This window comes from Heterocephalus glaber, unplaced genomic scaffold (genome assembly GCF_053883595.1).
Source record: "Heterocephalus glaber isolate CG9 unplaced genomic scaffold, H.glaber_assembly_v1.0 deba00001428, whole genome shotgun sequence".
NCBI lineage: Eukaryota > Metazoa > Chordata > Mammalia > Rodentia > Bathyergidae > Heterocephalus > Heterocephalus glaber.
In genome coordinates, this window is record NW_028258293.1 from 5,927,765 (window position 1) to 5,951,321 (window position 23,557).

At 39.5% G+C, this 23,557-nt stretch overlaps 1 protein-coding gene across 4 annotated transcripts in view; it reads right to left on the reverse strand.

The window, feature by feature from the left end:
* Positions 1-23,557, reverse strand: part of Ano3 (anoctamin 3) — a 364,844-nt gene that overhangs the window by 237,613 nt on the left and 103,674 nt on the right. The window contains exon 1 of one of the 4 annotated variants that reach the window (XM_021263939.2): positions 21,878-22,067. The exons of 2 other annotated variants lie outside the window; for them this stretch is intronic. In XM_021263939.2, coding sequence (XP_021119598.2) covers positions 21,878-21,923 — 46 coding nt within the window. In that variant the 5' untranslated portion in view covers positions 21,924-22,067. Of the gene's footprint in view, positions 1-21,877; positions 22,068-23,557 lie in introns of those variants that run through there. One more of the 4 variants, XM_004851573.4, reaches the window with a different exon arrangement.

Here is a 23,557-nt window from a genome sequence, read left to right on the forward strand (position 1 = left end):
GATCTGTGACCTGAATCACCGAGTGTTATTCTTGTGGTCAGTGAGGAATGTCTTCCATGGGTATCATGAGAAATGATGCCACCTAAAGCCCATTCAGTTGCATCCTTATATTAAAACCAAAGGAGAAGATGGTAAGTGGAAAGGGTAATGGCCCTCCACGAACTACTGAAAACGTGCATCAGACACCAATGAAGCCCAGTTCATTGGCGACTGTGAAGCTATATTCTGATAGGTACATAGGAAGGAGAAAAAACCCAAAAAGCCATTTGAGAAAAATTTAGAGTACAGTCCACCACTCACTGGCAGAGCCAACATACCACTTATTTTGGAGTAAAGAATCCTTTTTAGAAACAGGTGTTTTTTGCAAGATGAAACTGGATTGTCAACACACAAAAGACGAAAATTCCCTGACATTGTCAAGGGGTTTTCACTGTCCCACCTGAGACATGCTGAAAGTAGTTGGAACAATATTTCAGACCTATGAGCTTTTAAATCATCAGAGCAAAAAGTAAAGTTGGCAGCCGGCACTAGAAGTCTAATTACCAACCCTTGGCTTCTTCACAGTAAGAATAATTATTGCAAATGCCATCTACTCTCTTTCCCTGGCGCTCAGAAGGGGCAGCATAAACAACTGCCTCACTAATCATTACAGTGACACCTTCAACTACATCCCAGAAGGCAGTTAGAACACATTTCTGTGGGCTCTCTGAAATGCACTTTTTTCTCTAGCTACTATTTACGACAAAGCCTAGAACAATAAAATGTCATCATGTATTTGAAATGAAAATAAATTTAATATTCCCCAGATGACTGCAAATACACAACTCTCATGAGAGCATCCATACACTTCTCTCCAAGATACTGGAAGTCTTAGCAAGTACTGCATTGTTTTTTCTCTGATATTTCTTCCATTTATATTGGTACATGTTTGCAGTACATAATGATTATATTCCTTGTTGGGAGTTGGTCCATGTACATAATACAGCCCCATTCTGTTTACGTATCCTTCCTCCCCCCTCACTCCCTTCTTCCTGCATCCCTTGGTCCCTTTCTCTTTTGCAAAATATCTAATAAAAGGTATAATAATAACCAGTACTCTTTGAGAACCTGATTTATTCTCATCTGCAATAAGAGCTAGTCATTTTCCAGGGTGTGAACGCTGACTATACTCAGATAAATGGCTCTGAAGTTCAAGTAAAGTAGCCTTTCCTGGCTTGTAGCAACCATATATAACAAGTTAACATACTGTATTTATTGCTTGCCCACCTACTCCCAATATTCCACAAAAATGAAAATGAAAGAATACAGACAGATATTAATCTACGAAGTCATAGAAAACATGAGTAGTTTGTTGAGACCTTTGAATGAACTTTTGGGAGGCAGAAAAAAAGGAAACTGAAGAAATAAGAGAAAGCTCCACACAAGAACATGCAGAGGAGATATGCCCAAAGTACTATTCACTGTAGAAACCGAGGTGACACCTGATCTCCAAGTGGGTAGATACTCTGTCCGCAAGGAATGTGATCCCTCAAGACTTTCCTGTGCCACAGGGGATTCTGTGAGGTGTAATGATGAAATAGACCGACTGAAAAGAGACTCCTCCTAATAAAAACGATGGCTCCAGCCTGCTGCATGATTCTCCCCTTGGAGGCCTAGCAGATCTGCGAGTTTATTACACTGACCACCTTCCTAGCTGGGGAAATAAGAGAATCTAACATGCTGTCCGAAGGGCCTACAACGAAGCACATCCAGCTCCAGACTCTGGCCATGAGCATTCAAGCGTCCTTTCTAAAGAGTGCTGGTTTACTCAGGTGTTTCTGGATATTTAAGAATGGCTGCAAAATAAGAGAGAAGGAAAACCACACAGAGTTAAAAAGGGCCAGAAGGATCAAAAGCAATGCCCTAAGTAGAGAAAGAGGAGGGTACAAGGAGGAGGAAAGAAAAATTCTTTTAAAAAGAAAAAGAAAGCCAACTAAAATCGTCAAAGAGATTAAAAAGATAAAAAAGATTTTGTATCCACAATTTGAGAACATAAATCTAGGAAGAGTAAACGGATGATAATATGCAGATATCAGAACTTAAATTATGTGTCTATTCATTGTGTTATGGACATTATGTACTGCATAAATTGATACAATATATTGATTTATGTAATCTACACGTTATAGTACATAATCACACATGTATAAATTTATATATATGCACATACATTAGTGGTACAATTTCACTTGGACCAACTGCAGAAAGGAGGGGCGTATGCTTTCCCACATGAAATAATGGTTTATAAAATACTAGAGATTAGGAAAAGGGGATGGTGATCCCTGAGAGATGAAGAAGGGCGGCAATCCAGATGCCCCTGCTGGTTTCCTGGCATCAGAGTTTGGGGCTGCACCCAGCGCGCGGTGAACCAGGCAGGGCTGGCTGCGGCCCTGGACCAGAGCAAGAGGTATCTGGAGCACAGGGCAGAGACAGCTGCACAGGGGCCTAGCGCTGCGGGGCTGCAGGGACCTGGAGCTGTCAGGATACAGCTCATCAGGGCACCTGTGTAAAAAGAATCCTGAGCCGAAGAAAGAGCAGAACCACTTTGAAGAAACAGAAATTGCGGCGCACAGCGTTTGCCCACCCAAGGGAACGGAACGCAGCCTGTTTCCATTAGCAGGAATAGAAAGCACTGAGGTTCATTAGGCTCCAAAAGGGCTCCCCACAGTGCGAAATCTGCAGCCTGCCACTGCCCTGACCCCACTTCACCAAACATAAAGCTTCAATCTGTTTCCGAGTGATTTAACTGCCTTCTAGAACAAAGCTTGACGATATCTACGGCATGAGTTGAGCATCCCAAATAGGAAACTGAAATCCAAAATGCTCCCAAATCAAGACCTTTTGAGTCCCTGTTTAAATTTATGTTTAGGCTACATGTGTAAGGTGCATAAGACACACAAATGAATTTCATGTCTATATCAGGTCTCATCTCCAAGATATCTTATTACAGTTGCAGATGCTCCATAATCAGAAAAAAATAGCAAATCCAAAACACTTCTGGCCTCATGCAATTTGAATACTAGCTAATTTCTAAATATTAGATGACAGAAAAAAATGTAATATCTACATAAAATCATAAAATTCTAAAAAATCATGCAAGGAAATTTTATGATGGTGATACCAAAAGTATGATCAATAAAATAATCTATAAAACAAAAAGTGCTTAATTCTATTAATCAAAATTAAAATTTTTTTCATAAATATTCTAATAAGGAGATGAAAAGATAAACCACAGATTGGGAGAAATTTGCAAATTTGGTATCTTGTAACAATAATATACAATATAGCACACATGTACACAACATGTGAACACATATGTATTTATTTAATTTGGTATAGATGAGTTTAACAAAAAGAAAAACCAAAAGACAAATGGGTAGAACATTAGAGGAAATAAAACAGAAATATACTATTATTTTCAAATTTTATAGTAGCTTGAGAAAAAAAATAAAATTAAAAATTATGAAATTGTTAAAGAAATAATACAACTTCCTGGAATTAAAGGGTATCCCCTTACAGACTAAAAGAAATTGCTCCTAAGTGGCCAGTATCACAAATAGTGAGAGGATCCAAGATTCAGTCTTACTTTTTGTTGTTGTTTTTTTTTGAGACAGGGTCTCACTATGCAGTTCAGGCTGGCCTTGAACTCACAGTGATCCTCCTGCCTCAGCCTCCCCAGCGATGGGATTACAGGCGTGTGCCACCACACCTGGCAGGGTTCAGTATTATGAAATTTCAGAATGCAAAGTTAATGGGAAGATACTAACAGAAGTGTTGGTGTTGTGGAAGATTAAGTACATGACGAGAAACATAGAAAGAAAAGAAAGCAAAATGAAAATGTACAAAAGAAAGTAGGATCCAGAATGATGCTACGCTGTTGAAGCAAATTTTTCTGTAAGAAGTCAGCAAAAGAAGAACACTGAATTTTGAGATGAAATAATTTCCACATCAGAACATGTACTTTATCCAGAAACACAATCAAGCTTTTGCAGACAGAAGTAAAAGACATTTTATGATATATAAATTCTGCAAAAATGAATTCTCCCACTCTCTTTTAGGAATCTGCTGGTGAATTATCTCCCTAAAACGAGGGACCAAATCAAGACAGTCGGGCGACAGGGGCCGCCAGGCCGGGCCTTGGGGTCCCCACCCTGCAGTCAGGTCTCGGGTGGTGACAGTTTGCTGGGTTCTTCCCCAGCTAACTGACAGGATCTTGGTGTGACCTCAGGAAGGAGCAGGTCTTTGGGTACATTTGTTTATTTATTATTTATCTGATTGTTTCTCACAGCTGCTTCAACCAGCTATGTTTCTAGAACCCTTTACTAACGAATTTCTTTCTTGCTAATATTTTAGTCAAGTGGTATGTTGTTATCTAATCCATTCTTCTTTCCCTGTCCTTCGGGATCAAGTTAACCTGGTAGGATTGACTTCTACAAATCCCAGCTGTAACTGTTTTCCTGCTCAAAATGGAAATGGACAGACACACTTATCCTGGGTCTCTACTTTGCAGCTGCTAATGCGCAGGAGCAAAGGGGTCCTAATCTTCCCTTCCCCTGCCCTCTCTAACCCTCTTTCCTTTTTCAAATCAAGGAGTATCAATCATACCTCCCACTTTGCCTAGGGAGACAGAACCTAGGATGACAGCACATCTTGATTGAGTCTGGCCTGGTATACCTTAAGGGAAAATCCTTGCTCACCAAGAAAACTGCAAATTAAGTTACAGGACTGATAAAAACATTTTTCTTTTTTAATGTAGAAGAAAATACTGTGCCTCAGAGGTTTTAGAAGGGTAAACTATTAATTCAATATACTACAACTGAACAACAAATAGCAATTTCCTCTTAATAAAAATTGTATATTCAACATATTGAGTAACAATAGATTAAAATCAATTCAGAACTGGCAAGACAAAGAAGTAATTTTAAAGTCACCAGTAAAGTGTCCTTAGACATTTAAATTGTTTTTAAGAAATAACAGACTCTGCCCATGGAAACACCGAGTCCTTGATATAGAAGTCCATCTTAAGCCACAGTACCAGAATATAGAACAAGAAGACAGCAGATGTGACAGTAGACAAAAGAGAGGATGATATCATTGGTGTGGATGGCTTATATAGCTATAAAAGTAAGGAAGGAATTGTGATAGTTGAACAAAGAGGTAAGAAAGAAGGAATCGGAAACAGTAACTTCCCTAAGTTGAAGAAAAATACTCTGAAGCAGAAAAATTTTTCCTTATATCAGGCAGAAATTAAGTCTAAATTATAATAAACTAAATTAAAACCACAATCTACATATGGAAGTGATTGGCTGTTTTTACTTTGTTTTTTGTTTTCTTCTATTTTTTTTATTAGCATATGTTTGCAGTATGCAGTTTACAACCATCTTGGGGAGTGGGTTCAAGTATATAGTAGTTTGGTTCTTTTTAAAAAGCCATTTTCCACTTTTTATTTTAATTTTAGTAAGTAGATACCAGGAGGAATAAACAAACTGGGATTTTATATTTAAATGAAATTTTAAAGCTGGCTTCAAAAGATCAAACTCTAAGCGATGCTAAAGTAATTTTGTAAGTGTGGTACTAGAATGATGACATGTAGGTTAAAGATTGTATGAATCAAGATAAATTCCCTCATCTGAGTTGCCAGCAATTAATAATGTTTTATATCAATCAAATAAATACTATTCTTCTTTAATATAAGCATCCAATAGTTTGACTGCCTCTCCCAGCTTGTGTAGACGTCTGTGTTTATCTTAACAATCACAGGTCTCTGTTCATAAATTTTGAAATAAAAGAAAAATAGCTCAATAATTTCCCAACAGCAACCGCGATCCTCCCTAGAGAAGGAATCTCACCTCAGGTGAGGCTCCCACTGCTCCCTGCAGGCCCTGAAATCTGGTCAGCTTCCTTACCCACCCCCCACCTCACCACTACCTCTTTGCCACCACAGGAATGAATGCACTACTGTGGAGGAAAAAGGATCATTTGTTATTTTTCTCAGTATACCTTGCAAAATTTCTTAAATGAATATATCAATACAATATAAATAAATGAGTGTCTTTTATTATATTTCAGGGTTCAATCCAAACCCAGGTCTTCAAGAACTTGGGAGAAGTTGAGCATGGTGATGCACACCTGTAATCCCAACACTCAGGAGGCTGAGGCAGGAGGATTGCTGTGAGTTTGAGGCCAGCCTGGGCTACATAGTGAGTTCAAGGGCATCCTGCACTATATGGCGAGATTCTGTCTAAAGAAAAAAAAAAAAGAACTTGGGAGGGCTCAGCCACAAATATACAATGATTGAAAGTTAGGTTAAAGGTTTTGTTTCACTTTACACACCTGTCATGACCCTCCTAAGGACTAGTGTGAACTTGTCCTATTTGTACATTCAGCCTAACTCAGTCAAGAGCACATGAATTTTGGGATCTACAGCATGGTAAAGAGTTCTATCAATATTTGGTAAGATTCTCAAGCTAGAACCTGAGAGTGGACAGTAAATTGGCTCGGAGATGCAGGAAGGAAGGTTATATGCTTCCCACAGTACTAGAGGTTCTGTGTACCCAACACTCAGTTATAGTATACCTTTGAAAATGACTGCTTATTTAACCTATTATACAGTTATAAATTATGCTTGGTTATTTGTTTAAAACATACCTATCTGTATAAAATAAGGCAGAATATATTGAAGTGATAATATTAATATAGTTAAGTGATAAATTTAAAATTAAGTGATAACTTTAGTTTTATTGGTTGAGGATCAGGAACAGAAAAAGAAGGGGGAGGAAGAGAGAGCATGTTATAGAAAAATAAGCAGTATGTTAAAAACAATGGGAAAAAAGACTTGGGATTAAGGATGACGTGAGCTGGATCTCAATGAACATGGGAAATTTCTCTCCCCCTTTCTTCAATTTTGCAAAGCACATGAGTTGGGTGAACCCACAGGGCTGCTGAACATAGTCTTCTATCCCCACATCCAGTTTTTTTTTTTTTGCTCTTGGCAGAACTTATGACATAGATAAGATGTACAATGCACTGGTTTTAATAAAGATAATTCCTGGAGTTCCAAAACATGAAACAAGCATACCTGGATTAGTAGACTGTATTTTTAACTACACCAAAATATGCAATGACAGACTTTTTTGTTGTTGTTTTCTTTCCTACTGTTATTTTATTTTGTCTTTATCGTCTTTGCCCCATACGTCATCTTGGAAATGTAATAATATGTCTCCATTTCCCAAAAGGACAAAAAGAGCAAGCCCTGTGCACAAAGCACAGAATTAGGGAAGAAGTAAACCTGGGTAATGCTAACTGTGGGAAAAAGCAAAGAGAAAGTCCAGGTTCTGTGACAGAGTCCATTTCCACATGAGCTGTTTCCTGAGGTCACCTTGTGAAGTTGTACTCTGAAGTCTTGCATCAGAGAAAAGAAGGGTCTGATCCACTAGAACACAAATATTTCTATCTCTGCTTCATAGCTTCAAACTGAACCTGTCCTTACTATTCATTATAATTGGGTCAATACGTTTGATAATCAAGAAACACTAAACTCAATAGAGTTAAACATTTACTGACTGCCAATTCTATGGCAGGCATTTTGGTAGTCTAGAAATTGTCCTAAATTGCTTCATACATGTCAGTGTAATTTATATTCATGGAAACTATATAAAGTAGCCATGATTTTACAGATGAAATTGCTTGTTTTTAGATTATGTTACATGCACCTAACTGTCTCACAGTACCTCTTTATAAGTATTAGATAATGTCAAACATTATTAATAATACTTCCAAAACACTAATGTGGGCAGCACATTTTAGATTTCAGCTCTGGCTGAGCTCCCAGGAGTTTAAGGACAAGGCCGATGGTAGCTGTTCACTAAGCCATTCTGCTTGCTTTCAAAATTTTAAGTGATTCCTTGACCACAAGGGCACTTTTCTGACTAAAGCTAGTGTCCAAATGATGACAGACAGTTGTATCTTGAAGAAAAGAGGTTGGCCGGGAGTTAGCCCAATATTGAACCAGCATAAGGACTGATGAAAAAAATACAAATTTTAGCAGAGTTGCCACAGCAAACATCAGTGTTTTTAATCATTGTGTTTTCAGTGTTTGGCACAGTACCTGGTGCATGGTTGATATTCAGTAAATATTTGCAGACACAAAAAAGCGTGGGGCTTAGGTTAAGTGGCTACAACATTCCTTGTCCCTTGTCATTTTCTTATCTCAGTACATGAAATCTTAACACTCGGTATGCATGAGCAAGGGAACAATGTAAAAATGTCAAGGTCAGATTTGGAAGGGGGATTACACATAACTAATGAGGTTCGAGTACTGCTGAGGAAGATGATTTAGATCAGCACAGGATGCTATGGGATTCTTTCTGAGATGGCAAGTTAATTCTACAGGTTGCAAAGAACCTGTGAAAAGCAAGATATAGCCTAAAAAACCTTCTCAACAGTTCTTTGGCCATATTGAGACTGTAGTTTGTAAGGTACTAAATTTTGGAAGAACTCATAAAACCCCACTTTGCATGTTCCACCATATCATATCCTGAAGTCTTTGGTGCAAGTATTCATCATCCAATTGGCTCTAGAAATCTTTTATTCCTTCAAGGTGGGACTTAGGGAAGAGAAATCTACCTGCTCTGAGCTTTAGTTTCCTCACTCATCAAACAGAGATAATAGTACTATTTTCATGGGCATTCGAGGTAATTACATAAGTTAGCGCCTATCAAGCTGGTACATGGCACGTTCCCTTATAAATTCCCCATGACGTTAAAACAGGTGCTGAAGTTTTTAAAAAGTATTCAGTAAACACTTGATAATAGCTTTTCACTTACTGAGAAGTTGAAAAATGGATTTAAATATGACAAAATATACTTGGCAGAAACAAAACTGAAATACATGAATCTTTCTATTTGCAAAGTAAAACTCACAGCAAGGATTTATTTTAGTTGAAGGAAGGGGTATGCAGTAGTTTCAAAGAAAGCTTTCTTTTTCATGATTCACCACACAAGATTTTTTTTTCCTTCATGACTTAGTCTGAAGCAAAGAAACATCTGGGTTTTCTGACCCCTTGTTTACCTTCTAACATTAAATCACGTAATTGTGAAGTGCAATCTGATATTCATTTCCCAAGCAGGTCTCAGTTAGATGAGGAAGGTTTTAAGAATTCTGTCTTAAGTAGTGTTGATAATATTCACAAAAATAGCTGTGTATATAGTCGTTGTTCAGTTTTACCATTACATTATAAATTTTACAAAACAGGAACTAGTATGGATTATATAAAATGAAGTAACTGCTCTCCATGATTTCCTCTCTGAAGCACTGTCATCTAACTGGGCTTGAGGGTATCTAAGGGGGTGATTACATCACATCTGGTAAGAGTGGTGACTCATCACAAGCTGTTCAATGTGGTGCTTGCATCAACTCATTGAAGTTGGGTGAGGAATAGAGAAGCATCATTAAAAATGTAAGTGGCCCAAAGGAGGTAACATAAAAAGATACTATATTAAAAAGAATGTATTGTCCTCATTAAGGAGATTTGACCTCACTGTTTTGCCTACAATATTTTGCGTACTACCCATGATTAACATAAATCTGTTTTATGCTATGAGGCATAAGATATTTGGAAGCCAGAGATGTAATTTTAATACCATCAGAATAAAATTTTTTTAGTTAATACTGTCCTTACTATTCATGATATTGCTTTCTAAAGTGTTTACATATGCTAAAAAGTCATAAATGATCATAAATTCCATCCACTACTTAGGAAAAATATGAAAATTCAGAGATAATTTTGTTGTTTAAGTTTAAACCCTAATTATTTTGACATTTAGTGATATGTCATTATTCAAATCAATCAGCTAAGAATTCTAAAAACTGAGCTATAAGGAAAGTGTATAAAACTTGAATTACTGATCTTATTTTAGAATTAACCGTCTTGAACTATAGCAGGACATTTTCAGGTCACAGTGAGTACCGGAAAGGGGGAGGTAGATTGATAACTGCCTTGTCATGTTAGTGTGCTCTGTAACAAGTCATCTTCAAACAACTCGATACATCTTCTCAATAGTTAAGCTAATTTTAGTGCATTGAACTTCATTTGCTTAAAAACAAAACAAAGTTGAATTTCTGCCATCAGGGACCCATCTTTGGGAGAATCATCTGAAAACTCCTTCAGTAGTCCAGACAAAGCAAGATCGCTGAGGCTGCATCTGCAGAGCAGAAGGCTTTGTGGTGTATCTAGAATGCAGCCACTGTCGAAACCACCATTTGCCACTGTGTTCTGTGACTCTGAGGGTAACATTCGCAATATGGTAGAACGGGGGTTTCCAGGGCTCGCCCCCTTACAGAAGCATCACTTCAAACAATCGTGCATGTGCAAAATATTTTCACAAGAGGCAGGAAATCTCCATGAAAGACTACAGCACCTGAGTGAAACAAGAGAAGAGAATCGAGCATGATTGTAGAAAGGTTTCTCCTTGTTAGCACCTCCAAGCCTGCATAGGTCAGTGTGTATAAGGAGGCATTGAGCCTAGGGTAGGAATAGGAGAGAGAAGTGAGCCCTCACACTCAAAGTGTACCCCGGCACCAGGCTTGTGCCTGGGGGTGCCAGGCCAGCTCTTTAGGCTAAGGCTCCAGGCAGATCCACTGTGATCAGCTCTAGACTGAGCACATGGAACCAGGTTCCAGACCGGTACCATGAGTCCGTCCCTTGCAGCCTGGGCTCCAGATCCATCACTGCACCAGGAGCTCCCTTAGCCTCAGGACCAGGAGAGCCTTTCAGAGGGTTCTAGTAGCAAAACCTTCAGCCAGTGAAATCCGCTAGATGGCGTCCAGATCCTTTGGATGGGCTGAGTGGTAAGACTTTCCTTGCCAATGTAGCTGTAAAGACTAGAAGAGGTGCCTATGTAGCCAAATGCTTACACACTGCTGTGGTTTAGATTAGCAGTGACCCCCACGCTTTCAGGCACTCCGAGGAGGGGCTTCCAGCAAGTCGCTGGATCATGGGAGCGCTGTCACAGACTTGCTGTTAGGAGTGGGGCCAGGCTGAGGGCGGGTTGGAGGCAGCCGTCCCAGGAGGTGCAGCTCCCTCCCTGGCTCCTCCCTTCTTTCTCTGCTTCCTGGTTACCAAGACCTGAGAAATTTTCCTCTGAAGGTCCCTCCTGCCGTGCTGTTTCTTCCATGGAGCCAGCAGACCAGGGACACAGCCATGAGCCAAAACAAAGCACTTCTGTAAGGTGTAGGTGGCAGGCACCAGCTCCAGGACACAGGGATAATCAATAATCAAGGAGACATGATATAAACAAAGGAGGATAAAAATCAGTCACTGGGCCGGGGATTTAGCTCAGTGGTGCTGCTGCCTGCCTCACAAGCATAAGGTCCCGAGTTCGATCCTGGATACCAAAACAAAACAAAACAAAACAAAAAAAACAGCCACTGATCTTGGAGAAATGTAGACCTCCATGTAAACATTATGTACTGCAAATAAGTACATAAAGAAAAAAAAAGGAAAGGAACCAAGTAATAAGGGGGTGGGGAGAGGGAAAGGGAATGAAAAAAGGAATGAAGATGTGTTATATGCATGTACTAAGTCTATGCAAGGAACATAAATACAAACCACACACAGTGGTAATAAACTAAAGCTTAAAAAATAAATAATTTGGGAGATAAAATGAAAAATTATTGTCTTAAACTCATAAGAGAGAATACAGATAACTAAACAAGAAAACCATACACAAACAAAATAGTTCAACCAAGAGAAACCACAGAAAAACTGAGCAAGTTCTAGAGCTAAAGAATGCAATGACTGAATTTTAAAATTTCATAGAGAGCCTCAAGAGCACCTTCATATAGAAAAAAGAATCAGCAAGCTCAAAGATAGCTCAAATGAATTTATCCAGTCAGTGGAAAAACAACACAATGAAAACTAGAGAAGAAATCCTATAGGACTTATAGAACATCATCAAAAACTCATGTACTTAGCTGAGAGTGACAGAAAGAACAAAGAAATAGGAAGGGAAATAACACTTAAAGAAATAATGACAGAAAACTTCAAGCCTGGAGAGGGAAATAAACACCCTGAGCTATGAAGACATACAAATCCCAAAGAGATTAAAATATAAAGAAATTACATTTCTTTATATAGCTTTAGATTAAATTATATATATATATATATCTTTAGATTAAAGAAACTGTCACTGATACATTCAAATTGTAATGTGTGACGTCACAACACAAATTTTAGCAAGTTCAAGAAAACTAAAACCATGCCTGATATCTTTTCTGGTCTCAATGGTAAAAACCTAGAAATCAGTTACAGGAAGAAGATTGGAAAATTCTGAAATACGTAGAAATAAGACAACCTGCCCCTCAATACCTAGTAAATCAAAGAAGAAATCAAAATAGAAATTTAAAAAAACTCAAAATAAACAAAAATGGAAATACATCACACCAAAACTTATGGGATGCAAGAAAAGAAGTTCTAAGAGGAAAGTTTTCAATTAATAAGCCACTATAAAATGAAATAAGAATGATCTGAATTAAACCTAAATTTACTCTTCAATGATCTAGAAAAAGAACAAAAACTAAGCCCAAAGTTAGCAGAAGGAAGAAAATCATTTAGATAAGAGTAGAAATAAATGAAGTAGATAGTAGAACAACAATAGCAGGGAGATGGTTACCTGAAAAGATAAAACAACAGACAGTGGACTAGAATATGGAAAAGGACAGTCATACAATTCAGAAATTAGAAAGGAAGCAAATACAAAGGATATTAAAAGAACTTAACGGTTATATGCCAACAAATTAAAAAACCTAGAAGTGCTAAATTCCTAGAAATATATAACTTATAGAAAATGAAATATGAAAATGCAGAAAATTTGAACAGAACAGTAGTGAGTGAAAAGATTGAATTAGTAATCGAAAGCTCCCATCCATAAATAGCCCAGGACTTGAGGACTGCATTGGTAAATTCTACCAAACATTAAAAGAAGCATTAACACCAAAATCCAGGCAACAGAAGTAAAAATAAATAAATGGCACTAAATCAACTAAACATTTTCTGAGTAGCAAAGGAGGTGATAACAAATTGAAGAGACAATCTATGGAATGGACAAAATTATTTTCCAAGCATACCCACAACAGGCAATTAATATCCAACATATGTAAGGATATCAAGCAATTCAACAGCAACAAATGCAAACTGGTTTTAAAACTATACAAAGATTTAAATAGATCCTTTTGAGAATAGAGTCTCAAAAAACATATAAATGCCACAGTTACATAAAAGGGAAATGCTCAACATCAACAATCATTAGGGAAATGGAAATGGAAAGCACAATGAGACACCATCTCAGACCTGTTAAAATGACTATTGCAGCAAGATAAAACATGTTTAGGCGAAGATGCTGAAAAGGGAAAAGTTTATACCTGGTCATTGCTTTATGTTTCACAGTAGCCAAGATACAGAGTCAACCTGTGTCCTAATGAGTAGGTGTGAATGGATAAAAAATGGATAAATTAAAAAATATATATATATTCATACATACATATAGAGACTCGTGGACTAGAATATTATTCCATCTTACAAAAGGGAACTGCTGTTTGGATAATACAGATTGATCAAGCAGATGATGAGTTATGTGAAATAAGTCTGGTAAAGAAAGATAAATCTCTATAATGATCTCCATTTTATGTTAAACCTAAAAGAAGTCAAACTTATCTAAGTCAAGAACATAGAGGTATTGCCAAAGGTGGGGGTGGGAACATCTGGAGATATTGGTACATCACAGCACGGTGAGGAGAATTAATACATTCACGATACTTATTTTTTGATTGCTGTTTTCAGTCAGGGTCTCTGTAATGCAGCCTGGCCTGAACTCACTAGACAGCTCAGATTGGCTTTGAACTCATGGTGATCCTCTTGTTTCAGCTTCCCCTGTGCTGGAGCAATACTGGATTGTACACTTGAAACCTTACAAATTCTCACACTCGGCCAGGGATTTAGCTCAGTGCCTCTGCCTCCTGCCTCGCAAGTGGAAGGACCTGAGTTCGATCCCTGGTCAAAAAAAAAAAAAAACAACTCACACCCCCAAATAACTGTGTGGGATGATACATACTTTAATTACCTCATTGTGATAATCATTTCAAAATGTATATATTTACTGAAATATACTGTGTACATTAAATATATATACAGATACATAATTCTAACTTACCAGTTATGTCTCAATCAAATTAGGGAAAAACAAAAAGGGAAATGTATTGGTAAATGGTGCAACCACAGAAATGGTGGATATTTTACAGCAAAGTAGCAAAAATTTTGCTCTAAGCAATGAATAATCTTTAATATCTTTTATCTGGAGTGAGCATGGGAACTACTGGTATTTTATAAAAACATAAGGCTCCAAATTGTATCAGTGCATTGTGCTGCTGTAGCAAAACCCCACAGCCTAGTGAGTTTATAATAACAAAAATTTACTTCCCATTGTTCTGCATGTTGGGAGGACCAGGACCAAGGTGCCCCTGATCCAGTGTCTGAGGGATCCGGATTTTGTTTCCAAGATGGCGCCTTGAGCACTTCCCCCTCTGCAGGACCAAATTCTCTCTCCTCAGTGGCAGAAGGGACAGAACAGACAAAATGGTCATGGCTACCTTTCTTTGATCTTTTTAGAAGACATTTATCCTAGCCAAGAGGGCAGAGCCTCATGAACTACTCACTTCCTAATGTTTGGAATCTCTTAATACTGATGCATTGGGGGTTTAAGTTTTGATGTGAATTTTGGAGGGGACACAAATGTTGAAACCAGAGCAGACACTGCATACTAGCCTACTTCATAGCAATCCCCGGAGGAGGTGCTGTCCATATGGAATTGCTAATCCTCATGATATTTCTACCTGCCATATTGGTAACTTGGTTTCCCCACTCTTAGTCATGTGATTCTGAATTCTTACTTCACTTCTCTGTCCCTCAGTTTCCCATGGGTGAAATGAAGTAATAGAAATTTCACTCAATCAATATTAAATGGGTTACTATAAACAAGTTACTTTCAAGCATTTCTAGTGAAGAGCGAGAACATAGTAATTGCACTTATTCTGATTTTGTAAAGAAATTTAATTCAACCAAAATTAGCTTGCCCATGATCACAGATTATGTAACAGTCTTAAGACTTAAACACAACTGGGTATGACACCATATCCCTGAATCTTACTCCACTCATTACCTTTCTTTGTCACAGTGCCTTTACATTATGATACTTAATTTATGTAAAAACACATATTTGTTTTCCTCATTCATACATCAAGGAGAACTGTAAAGTTTTACCACATTTATTACTTTTAATGTCATTCTGAGATATTCTGTTATGAGTAGAGCCCCTTCTTTTGCAAATATTATATAGGGAAAAAAGGAACTGCAAAATCTACACTAAAGCAAATTTATGGACAGCACTTGGAGGGTTTATAAAGGCCATGACCAAACAACTGGAGACAAAGTCTAAGACCTATTTCACTGAAGTGCCTAGTCTGGAATTTTAAGGAATGTGGAATAAAAGAAACAAGACAGAAGTTGTCATTTAGGTACGTAAGGAAACAATTAAAAGGAATAGATTGATGCATTTTTGTTAACATTAGAATATTTTAGAGTTTTATTCTTTATATATCAAATGCACATATACAGTTGTGAACATCTAACTTTTATAAGGTCTCTACTAACAACAAACAGCATCAGTTGGCTGTAGTCTCCTCAGTTAAATGCATTAACTCACTCAGTGATTACAGTTACATTGTTATTTTACCAAATCATTCCTCAAAGGAGCTCAGCTGTAAGAATGACGTATGGTGCTTTTTGTGAACAGTATAGATTCCAAGTCTCCTTACTGGGAATTTAGATTCAATGGCTCTGGAGAGACTGAAAATTTTACATTTAGGAAGAATGCCAGAGGAGTCTTCAGATCTTGCACATTAGGAAGCTTAGGTCTCATCGACCTAGGAAATGAGCAAAAGCAGCTTAAATTACTTGCTAACAATAAGAGGGAGTGATGAAGTATTCGTTTATAAACAGATCTTGTGCAAATATTTCAAAATAACCACCTCCTTAGATAAAAATGATTGTTAATAGTGTTCCAATGCTACATATTGAAAATAGACAATTTTAAGAGTTATATTTTAAGAGATACACTTTGGTATGCCTAGTCACTTTCTAGCACCATAGTGAAAACCCATACCACAAGTAATGGAGTGTATTTGAAAAATATTGCCAGCAGTGTTTTGTTTTTATGTCCACCCAATTTTACCCACCCAGAAGCCCTGCTCTCCTCTGTGGGCCAAGTGTATCTCAGCTACAGTGAGGATAAGAAGCTCCGAATCCTACAGCAGATGCCTGCTTCCTACATGGCTGTTGAGTCCAGATCAGTCAGAATTTAAAATAACTGCTACTTGCACTGAAATTTAGGAGGGATGGCAGTAACTGAAGGGACAGCAGGATGGATGTAGCAAGGCATGGCCAGGTTTAGCATACAATTTCACGCTTCTGTAACTTCTGAGGAACTGCAGATCCCAAAAGGAACATTGACACATGTTTTCCTTTGAAATTCAAGGTGAATGAGGCCACAGAAGAGGTGGTGAATTGCCAGGGTCAAGGTTGGAAGTGATAGATTTCGGCCTTGACCTCGAATGAATATCATTTGTTAGGAGAAGAGGTCAGAGCAAGGAGCTACAGAGACTGTGTGATATCAGACCAAAGTGAGACATTATGCAGCTTCTTATATTTCACACCCTCGAAAGAACCCAAAACAACTCAGCTTCCTTATGGAACGTAGTTAGAAATGGGGAGTTCAGCATCAAGACAATGCAGTAATTTATCAAAACTTCAAGTCCCTTAAATTGAACAGAGGGAAAACAATACAGTTATCGAAACTGTGGGAAATGGAAAATAACGCAGTGCACATTTCAGCTTTTGGGGCAGTGCATGGCAGTATCCACACAAGGGTAGTTGCTGCTGTTGCTTTTGCATTGTTTCACTCACTGCACCCCTGAGAGCTGAGCATGACTGTCTCACGAGGAGCCCAAGGCTCAGAAAAGGCAAATGCTCCAAGTCAGTGCTGGAAACAGGATTCAGGAAGAGACCCTGAGTTAGTACTCTTGAACCAAGATACAATTTTATTACACTAAGTCATAATTTTATATAAATATTTTAGAAACATGAACATTTATAAAATACTAAAGTAATGAACAGAATGTTGGGCTTTTCTTTGATTTTTAAAGGGTTGAATTTCTTTTGTTAATTTATAAAATCATCAATGCCCAATTCTTTTTTTTTTTGTTGCAACCATGTGCAGAACACGATGCTAGATCCCAGCTTCAAGTGCAAACGTCAGCATTCTACGCAGCACGTTCAAGGAATGAGCTCATTCAGTACCTGAACTTCAGGCCCTTTCAAAATAATCACATTTTCAAGTTTTGATTACTTGGGGTGGAACTTATTTTAAGCTTCACTCCTTGTCTTTATTGTTAATTAGAGCATACACACATATCTGATAAAATATATTATTATTAATTCAAAACTATTATTTTAAATATCAGTGTTCCTAATGAAGTATGAACTTTAACTTCATAGAGGTATTTGAGATACATAGGAGTTTTAAAGAAATAGCTCAAGTCCAATTTTTAAAAACATTTCTGGATTAAAATTCCTCTATTCTATTTTCGTAGTTTGGCTTACATTTCCTAGGAGATGGTCAGTGGGAAACTAGAGTTGGAAGTAGCTTGGAAATTTCCTGTGAAGAACGAAAGAGATGGTGAAGTTGGAAGAGTAGAGAAGACCTGAAGACTCCGTAAGACATTAAACACTCAATTCTTCTGGCTGACCCAGCTGTATGTTCAGCCCCAGTCGAAGACAAGTGCAAGCTCTGGCTCTAAAACATCTGCCCATGTCTCCTTGCTCATATAACTCATAATTATTTTAACAAGAGGTAATTCCTTCAGTCATAAATAAAAGAGCAGACCATGAAAATACAAGGGAGAGCACCCATGCATGCCTGAATTTCTTTCACTGTACAAATGGCTGCAGATATTTTTCTGGCTTCTCTGAGGTAAGGGTATAGGAAGGTTAGGGGTGTCAAAGATGTCAGTGAGGAAGAGAGGAGCAGACTTAAAGAGCAAGCAGCAAAGATTCCGAGACTAGGTATTTTCGCAGGACATTGCCTCTGGGTACCATGCAATATCGAGTGGGGACAGAACTGGGAACCGGTCTGAGGTTTGCAGGTGAGTCCCTGCCATAGCAGATAACTTATTCACAGGAGAAAAAAGGAATGTGCTTTACAGTGCTCAATCTCACAGAAGCATAAAAGTCATTATTGTTAAACCACTCATTTGAGTAGGAAGTGATTGGTTCTGAAGAATTTTTAAACACTCTTCAGATGTTTGACCAAAGGGTCTTTCAGGATAGTGATGTATACTTCACAGGTTCTGCTAATTCCATGAAACCAAGACATTTGGGACCAGCTATGTTTGATGTGACCCATGGTTTCCCTGGAAGATTTGGTAGCTGTCCTGGTAAATAAGCAGCCCCTAGAAGCCAGAAATATCACTGGCCTTTTCTCAGCCACCCTTATATAACCACACAAGTCCTTCATAAATTGAGCAAAACACAGGAAGCCAGGCTGGACTTTCTGTGGAAAGCACTACTAATTTGCCAGCTGATGTGCTCCTCCGGGATGTGCCAAGGCAACAGCAAATGCACTCCCAGGCATCTGTAACCAAAATATCTGGCATATCACCCTTGGGACAACAGAAGTGAGCACCTTCCCCTCACTTCCCACGATGGCTTATAATCTGCACTTTGTTTTTCCTAACTTATTCCAACTTTCTACAGCACAGCCTAAAACTTTAAGTGGAAATCAAATTCACGAAGATACGCGCATGCCTTCTGACAAACACAACCTGCGCTGTCAAGAAACAAAATGGCAACGTTTTCCAAAAAAGATGCAGAGTGGTCTATATTGCTTATGAAGACAGCAGACCTCTGGGCTTCCTACTGGGCCACCTTCTCTGTGGAAGAACTCTGTTGTGCCAGGTTCTGGAGGGAAAATATTCTGGAGAGTTCTGAAGACCACAGAGCACCATCCCAGGCAGATGGGCATAATTTGGTCACTGCAGAGTGATTCTCCAGCAAATGATCTCTAATACTTTGTACTGAAAATTTTCTTAATTAAATTCTTTTATTGGTACATTTTAGGTATAAAACACAATTACATTTCTCATTGGGAATTGTACCTTTACATAATGCATCTTGGTTCTTATTTTTTCCCCATTCCTAGCCCTCCCTTTACCCCCTCCACCCTTCCCTATTTACAAAGACTTTATTTCCATTTTTCCCAGCATTTTTCCTTTCCCTTCTTTCCTTTCCCCTGCCCCTCCCACTACCCCGACCCCTTTGGACCTTTTCTTCCTATTTTGCGTTATCGATTATTCATTCTAACCATTGGTACATTTTAGGTATACAATAGAATGACATTCATCATTGGAGATTTGCACCTTTACATAGCCTCTCTTGGTTCTTATTTTTCACCCTTGTACTGAAATTTTAAATGATCTTAAATGATTAAGCACTTAATCATGCTTCCCCAAGGGCAGGGGTATGAACTGCATAGAGTTTGTCATTGTCACTGAAGACCGTTTTAAAGAGCCATCCTTAGACTGAACCCCACTGTTTTCTTAAGATGAATCCTAAAGTAATAAAACTGAGTAAGCCAAAGGCAAAAGGAAGTGATAGAATTAAAAGAACTATAATGAACATGTTTTAAGAATATCTCAGTAATTTTTCTGGGTATTATAAAGTTTAAATCTGTTTTTATTTTTTTAAGACATGAAACTCACTTGATTAAAACAAAACAGAATTCCTTTACTGGATTACTGAGCTAAACAGGAATGAAAAGTGAGTTTTCCTCTCTCCCCGCCTGAGGAAAAATTCATCTCTCTCTTCTTATTGTCACCTGTCCCCTCACATATGACAACAGGAGACAGGGGGCAGACTCTAGGGTCAGGCTCCAAGGTCTTCATATGAAATATGAAGCAAAGCCCGAAGAGGTCAAATCATCTCCTGAAATTTATTTAGCCAGCTAGAAAGAGAAGTCTAAAATCTAGGAGTTTAGAGTGAGCATAGAGTTTTCTCAACTTTAATTTGGAGCGTTATGGAGAAAAGCATGCCTCAAAGGTCTCTGGGGCAGAAAGCACCCAGAGTAGCTTTCTGCTTCTTCTTATTTGAAAATTTTAAGTGGCTAATCCTTAATTTGTTCTGACTTGTTGTGATGCCCCTGCAAGAGCAAGAAGCAATTAACCTGAGCCAGTTAGCCATGAACTAATCCTGCTGCCCACCCCTCTGCCTGTCCATGTTATCCTTTGGGTAGAGTCGCCTTTTGTGCCAAAATCTAAAAGAAGCTTTAAAAACAAATGGCTCATCCTGCATCATAGAAGAAACAATATGACGTGCCAGAACTTGCATATTTTGAACCACTCACTTCCCCGCTTTGAGTAATGGCAATTGACACTAAAGTTAGCAATTATTTGCTCCTTAAACACACCACACTTTGATAAGTTGTTGTGGGACATGTGAGGGCTGCAGATCCAGAAATGATTCATTCATAGTCATGCAGCAAAGGAAGAGGATATTAATTGTCTCAGGCTCTTGCAAAATTCCTATAATCTTTATATTCTTTGTTAAAGTCTGTATGTTTAAAATAAGGATTGAGAGAACAAAACTTCTTCACGTGATTCCATTTTCCTTTGGAACATTTGCCTTGACGAAGGCTTGCATCCTAGCTGAAATTTTTGCTTAGTCCAATAGATTCTGACATCACTCCCAATCCCAACACTTATTTGACAGGTCGTAGAGCACTTGCACTTACAGTCTAGAATTACAGAATTGGAAGAACTTTCAGTCCAATACTCCACCTTTTGAAAGGACTCCTGCTAAAGCACCTGAGATGCTTTCATCAAGTTTTTGTTTAAAAGCAAAGTCAAAGATCTCTATGGAACCATCTGTTGAAGAGGTAAATAAAATGTAGAACGGGGAGCAGGAATATTTAAATAAATACCTACTTTGAATAAACAAACCTACTATTCCAGACTTCATATATCACGGTTACTACTTGGTCAACCACTGCATAATTACTATTGTTGATTCAGTAAATGGCAATTATGTTGCTCAGTAACCCCTTTTCCCACACTCAAACTCCAGAGCACTGCATGTATCTCAGAATAAACGTACTTTATAAAAATCCGAAACAGCATGAAGAGCAAGGACCAGAGAGTCCGACGAACTTGGAAGAATTCTTGATCTGCCCACGGACCTGCATCTGACCACTCACTTGAAGGAGAAGCAAAAATTCTGACAAAGCAAAGCCTCCAGGGGAGAGGGGGAACGACCACAAAACCCTAAGCCCATACTCAAATATGGGAATGGGACCCCAAATAAAGTTCTCCTAGGAAGTTATAACTCTACTGAGACAGGCCAACTTCTGGAATCCCCCACGAACCCATCTGCTTTAGGACTCAGGGACGCGTGCCAGGGACCCCCCTAAGCCTGGGGACGCCGGCCTCACACTAGGGGACCCCCAGCCCGCCTCTGCCGGCTGCGCAAACCCCACTGAGAGCGTTCACAGGCCAAGTGCCCAGAGAGGGGAATTGGGTCCAGCAGGGAGGGTTCGCTTCTCCCCAGCCCGCGGAGGCTCAGAAAGCCGGATCCAACTGGGGCACAGAGCCCAGGCTGGTGGCTCAAATGCCCTCAACTTCTCCGCATCCTCCGGGCATCTCCAGCCCCGAGGGAGCAGCCCGGTCACACCCCACTGACCTTTCTGCTGCTTGAAGGACTGGATGGAGCCCGAGTGCTGCACCATGGTCCCCGCGGCTGTCCGGGAAGGAGGGTGCGGAGGAGCGGCGGACCCGAGGCTGCGGGGCTCCAGGGAGCCGGGCCCCGAGCGCTCTGAGCCCACTCGGCTCCCGAGAGGAGGCCCGCGCCGTCGTCATGGCAACGCGGGGGCGGTCCGGCGGCTTGGCTCAGTGGCTCTGGGACCGACCCGCGCGCACCGGTGCCGGTGCTGCAGCCAGGGAAGCGCGTTCCCGCCCACACCCACGCCCCTGCGGCTGGCCTGGCCTCATCCATGCCGGCGCTCGCTCCTCTGCTAAAAGTTGGTCTGCGGAAACCCGCGCTCTCCCGGAAAGGCCACGCCGACCTTGGCTCCGGGAAGGGGCTGCAGATGCGGGGACGGGTCTCAACCTTTCCTCCCGAGAAGGGAAGAACGCGGCAGCCCACCCAGTCTGTGTCTTCCTAGACACGCGTGCGAGGATCCACGCATTGCGTTTGCGGTGTCTTCTGCCCCAGCGATTCAGATCTCCAGTCATTAAAATAGTAATGCTGAGCCATGCAGTACCCACTAACAGGTACTGGAAAAACACTATCCATGGTGCTCAATTCAGTCCTCCGCATCCCTATAATGTAGGTAGAATAGTATTTTTCTAATATTATTTGAAAACCCTGAAGCTCAGAGCGATACAGAATTCTCATGATCACATAAATGAATACCTTATCTGAAAGAGAAGGCACCTGGTATCCAAAAACGTGAAAAACCCCGGGGGCGTCCACATCCCCGTGCCCACATAGGACCAAAAGCCAGCTCAGCACATTTCAGTACAAGCTGTTTGTCCTTCTTCCATTGTCAAACCTCTAGAATCTTCCTGGAACACACAGCTACTACCAAACGGACACACAGCACACAGTCTGTTGCTTTCTAAGTTTGAAGATGTATGAGATCAAGTCAGCACGAGAGGAAAGACCCAAATAAAAGCAATAGAAAATGAAAGCTAAAATCTCAGAATGCCCCAAGGCTCAAATGGATTGGGCTACTAATGGGTGGTCTTTGGTCTCATATGTGGTCCGATGCAGAGGGAGGAAGTGGGATGTAGCTTCGAGGAAGCAGATGTTCTAGTTATGTATAGATGCACGACGAACTGCAAGCTTACACTACATTTATTCCATTTCCGTGGTTTTTGAGTGCTGCGCCTGGTAGAAGATAGCAGACCATGTGCTGCCTTTGTACTGCACCACAGCACTGAGCATTCAATCTGAGCTCAGCATACAGGCTCTGAAGAAATACGCAGTTACAGACAATGCACTCAGTGTGAGTTTATCTCCAAGCCACAAGTTAGCACAGCCCCGCAGAGATGCATTATCCAGATTCTGGAGAGATAAGCACACTGATACCAGGAGCAACAAACAATTTGCCTGAGATTGCATTAATTTTCTTCATTTGTAGTTAAAATTATTGCACACCTCACTGTTCTTGATGATGCAACCTAACTCATTAGGCTCTAATACAACCCAGTCTTCACAAATGAAAATTAAATCCTGTGGTATACTTAGGACTCACCCATAGCAGGAAGACTTGTCCCTGGAATTTGATTAGGTAGGTACTACATCTGTTTAAAACCTTTTCAAGCTACCGGTATTAGAATGAGAAATATTTATGATATG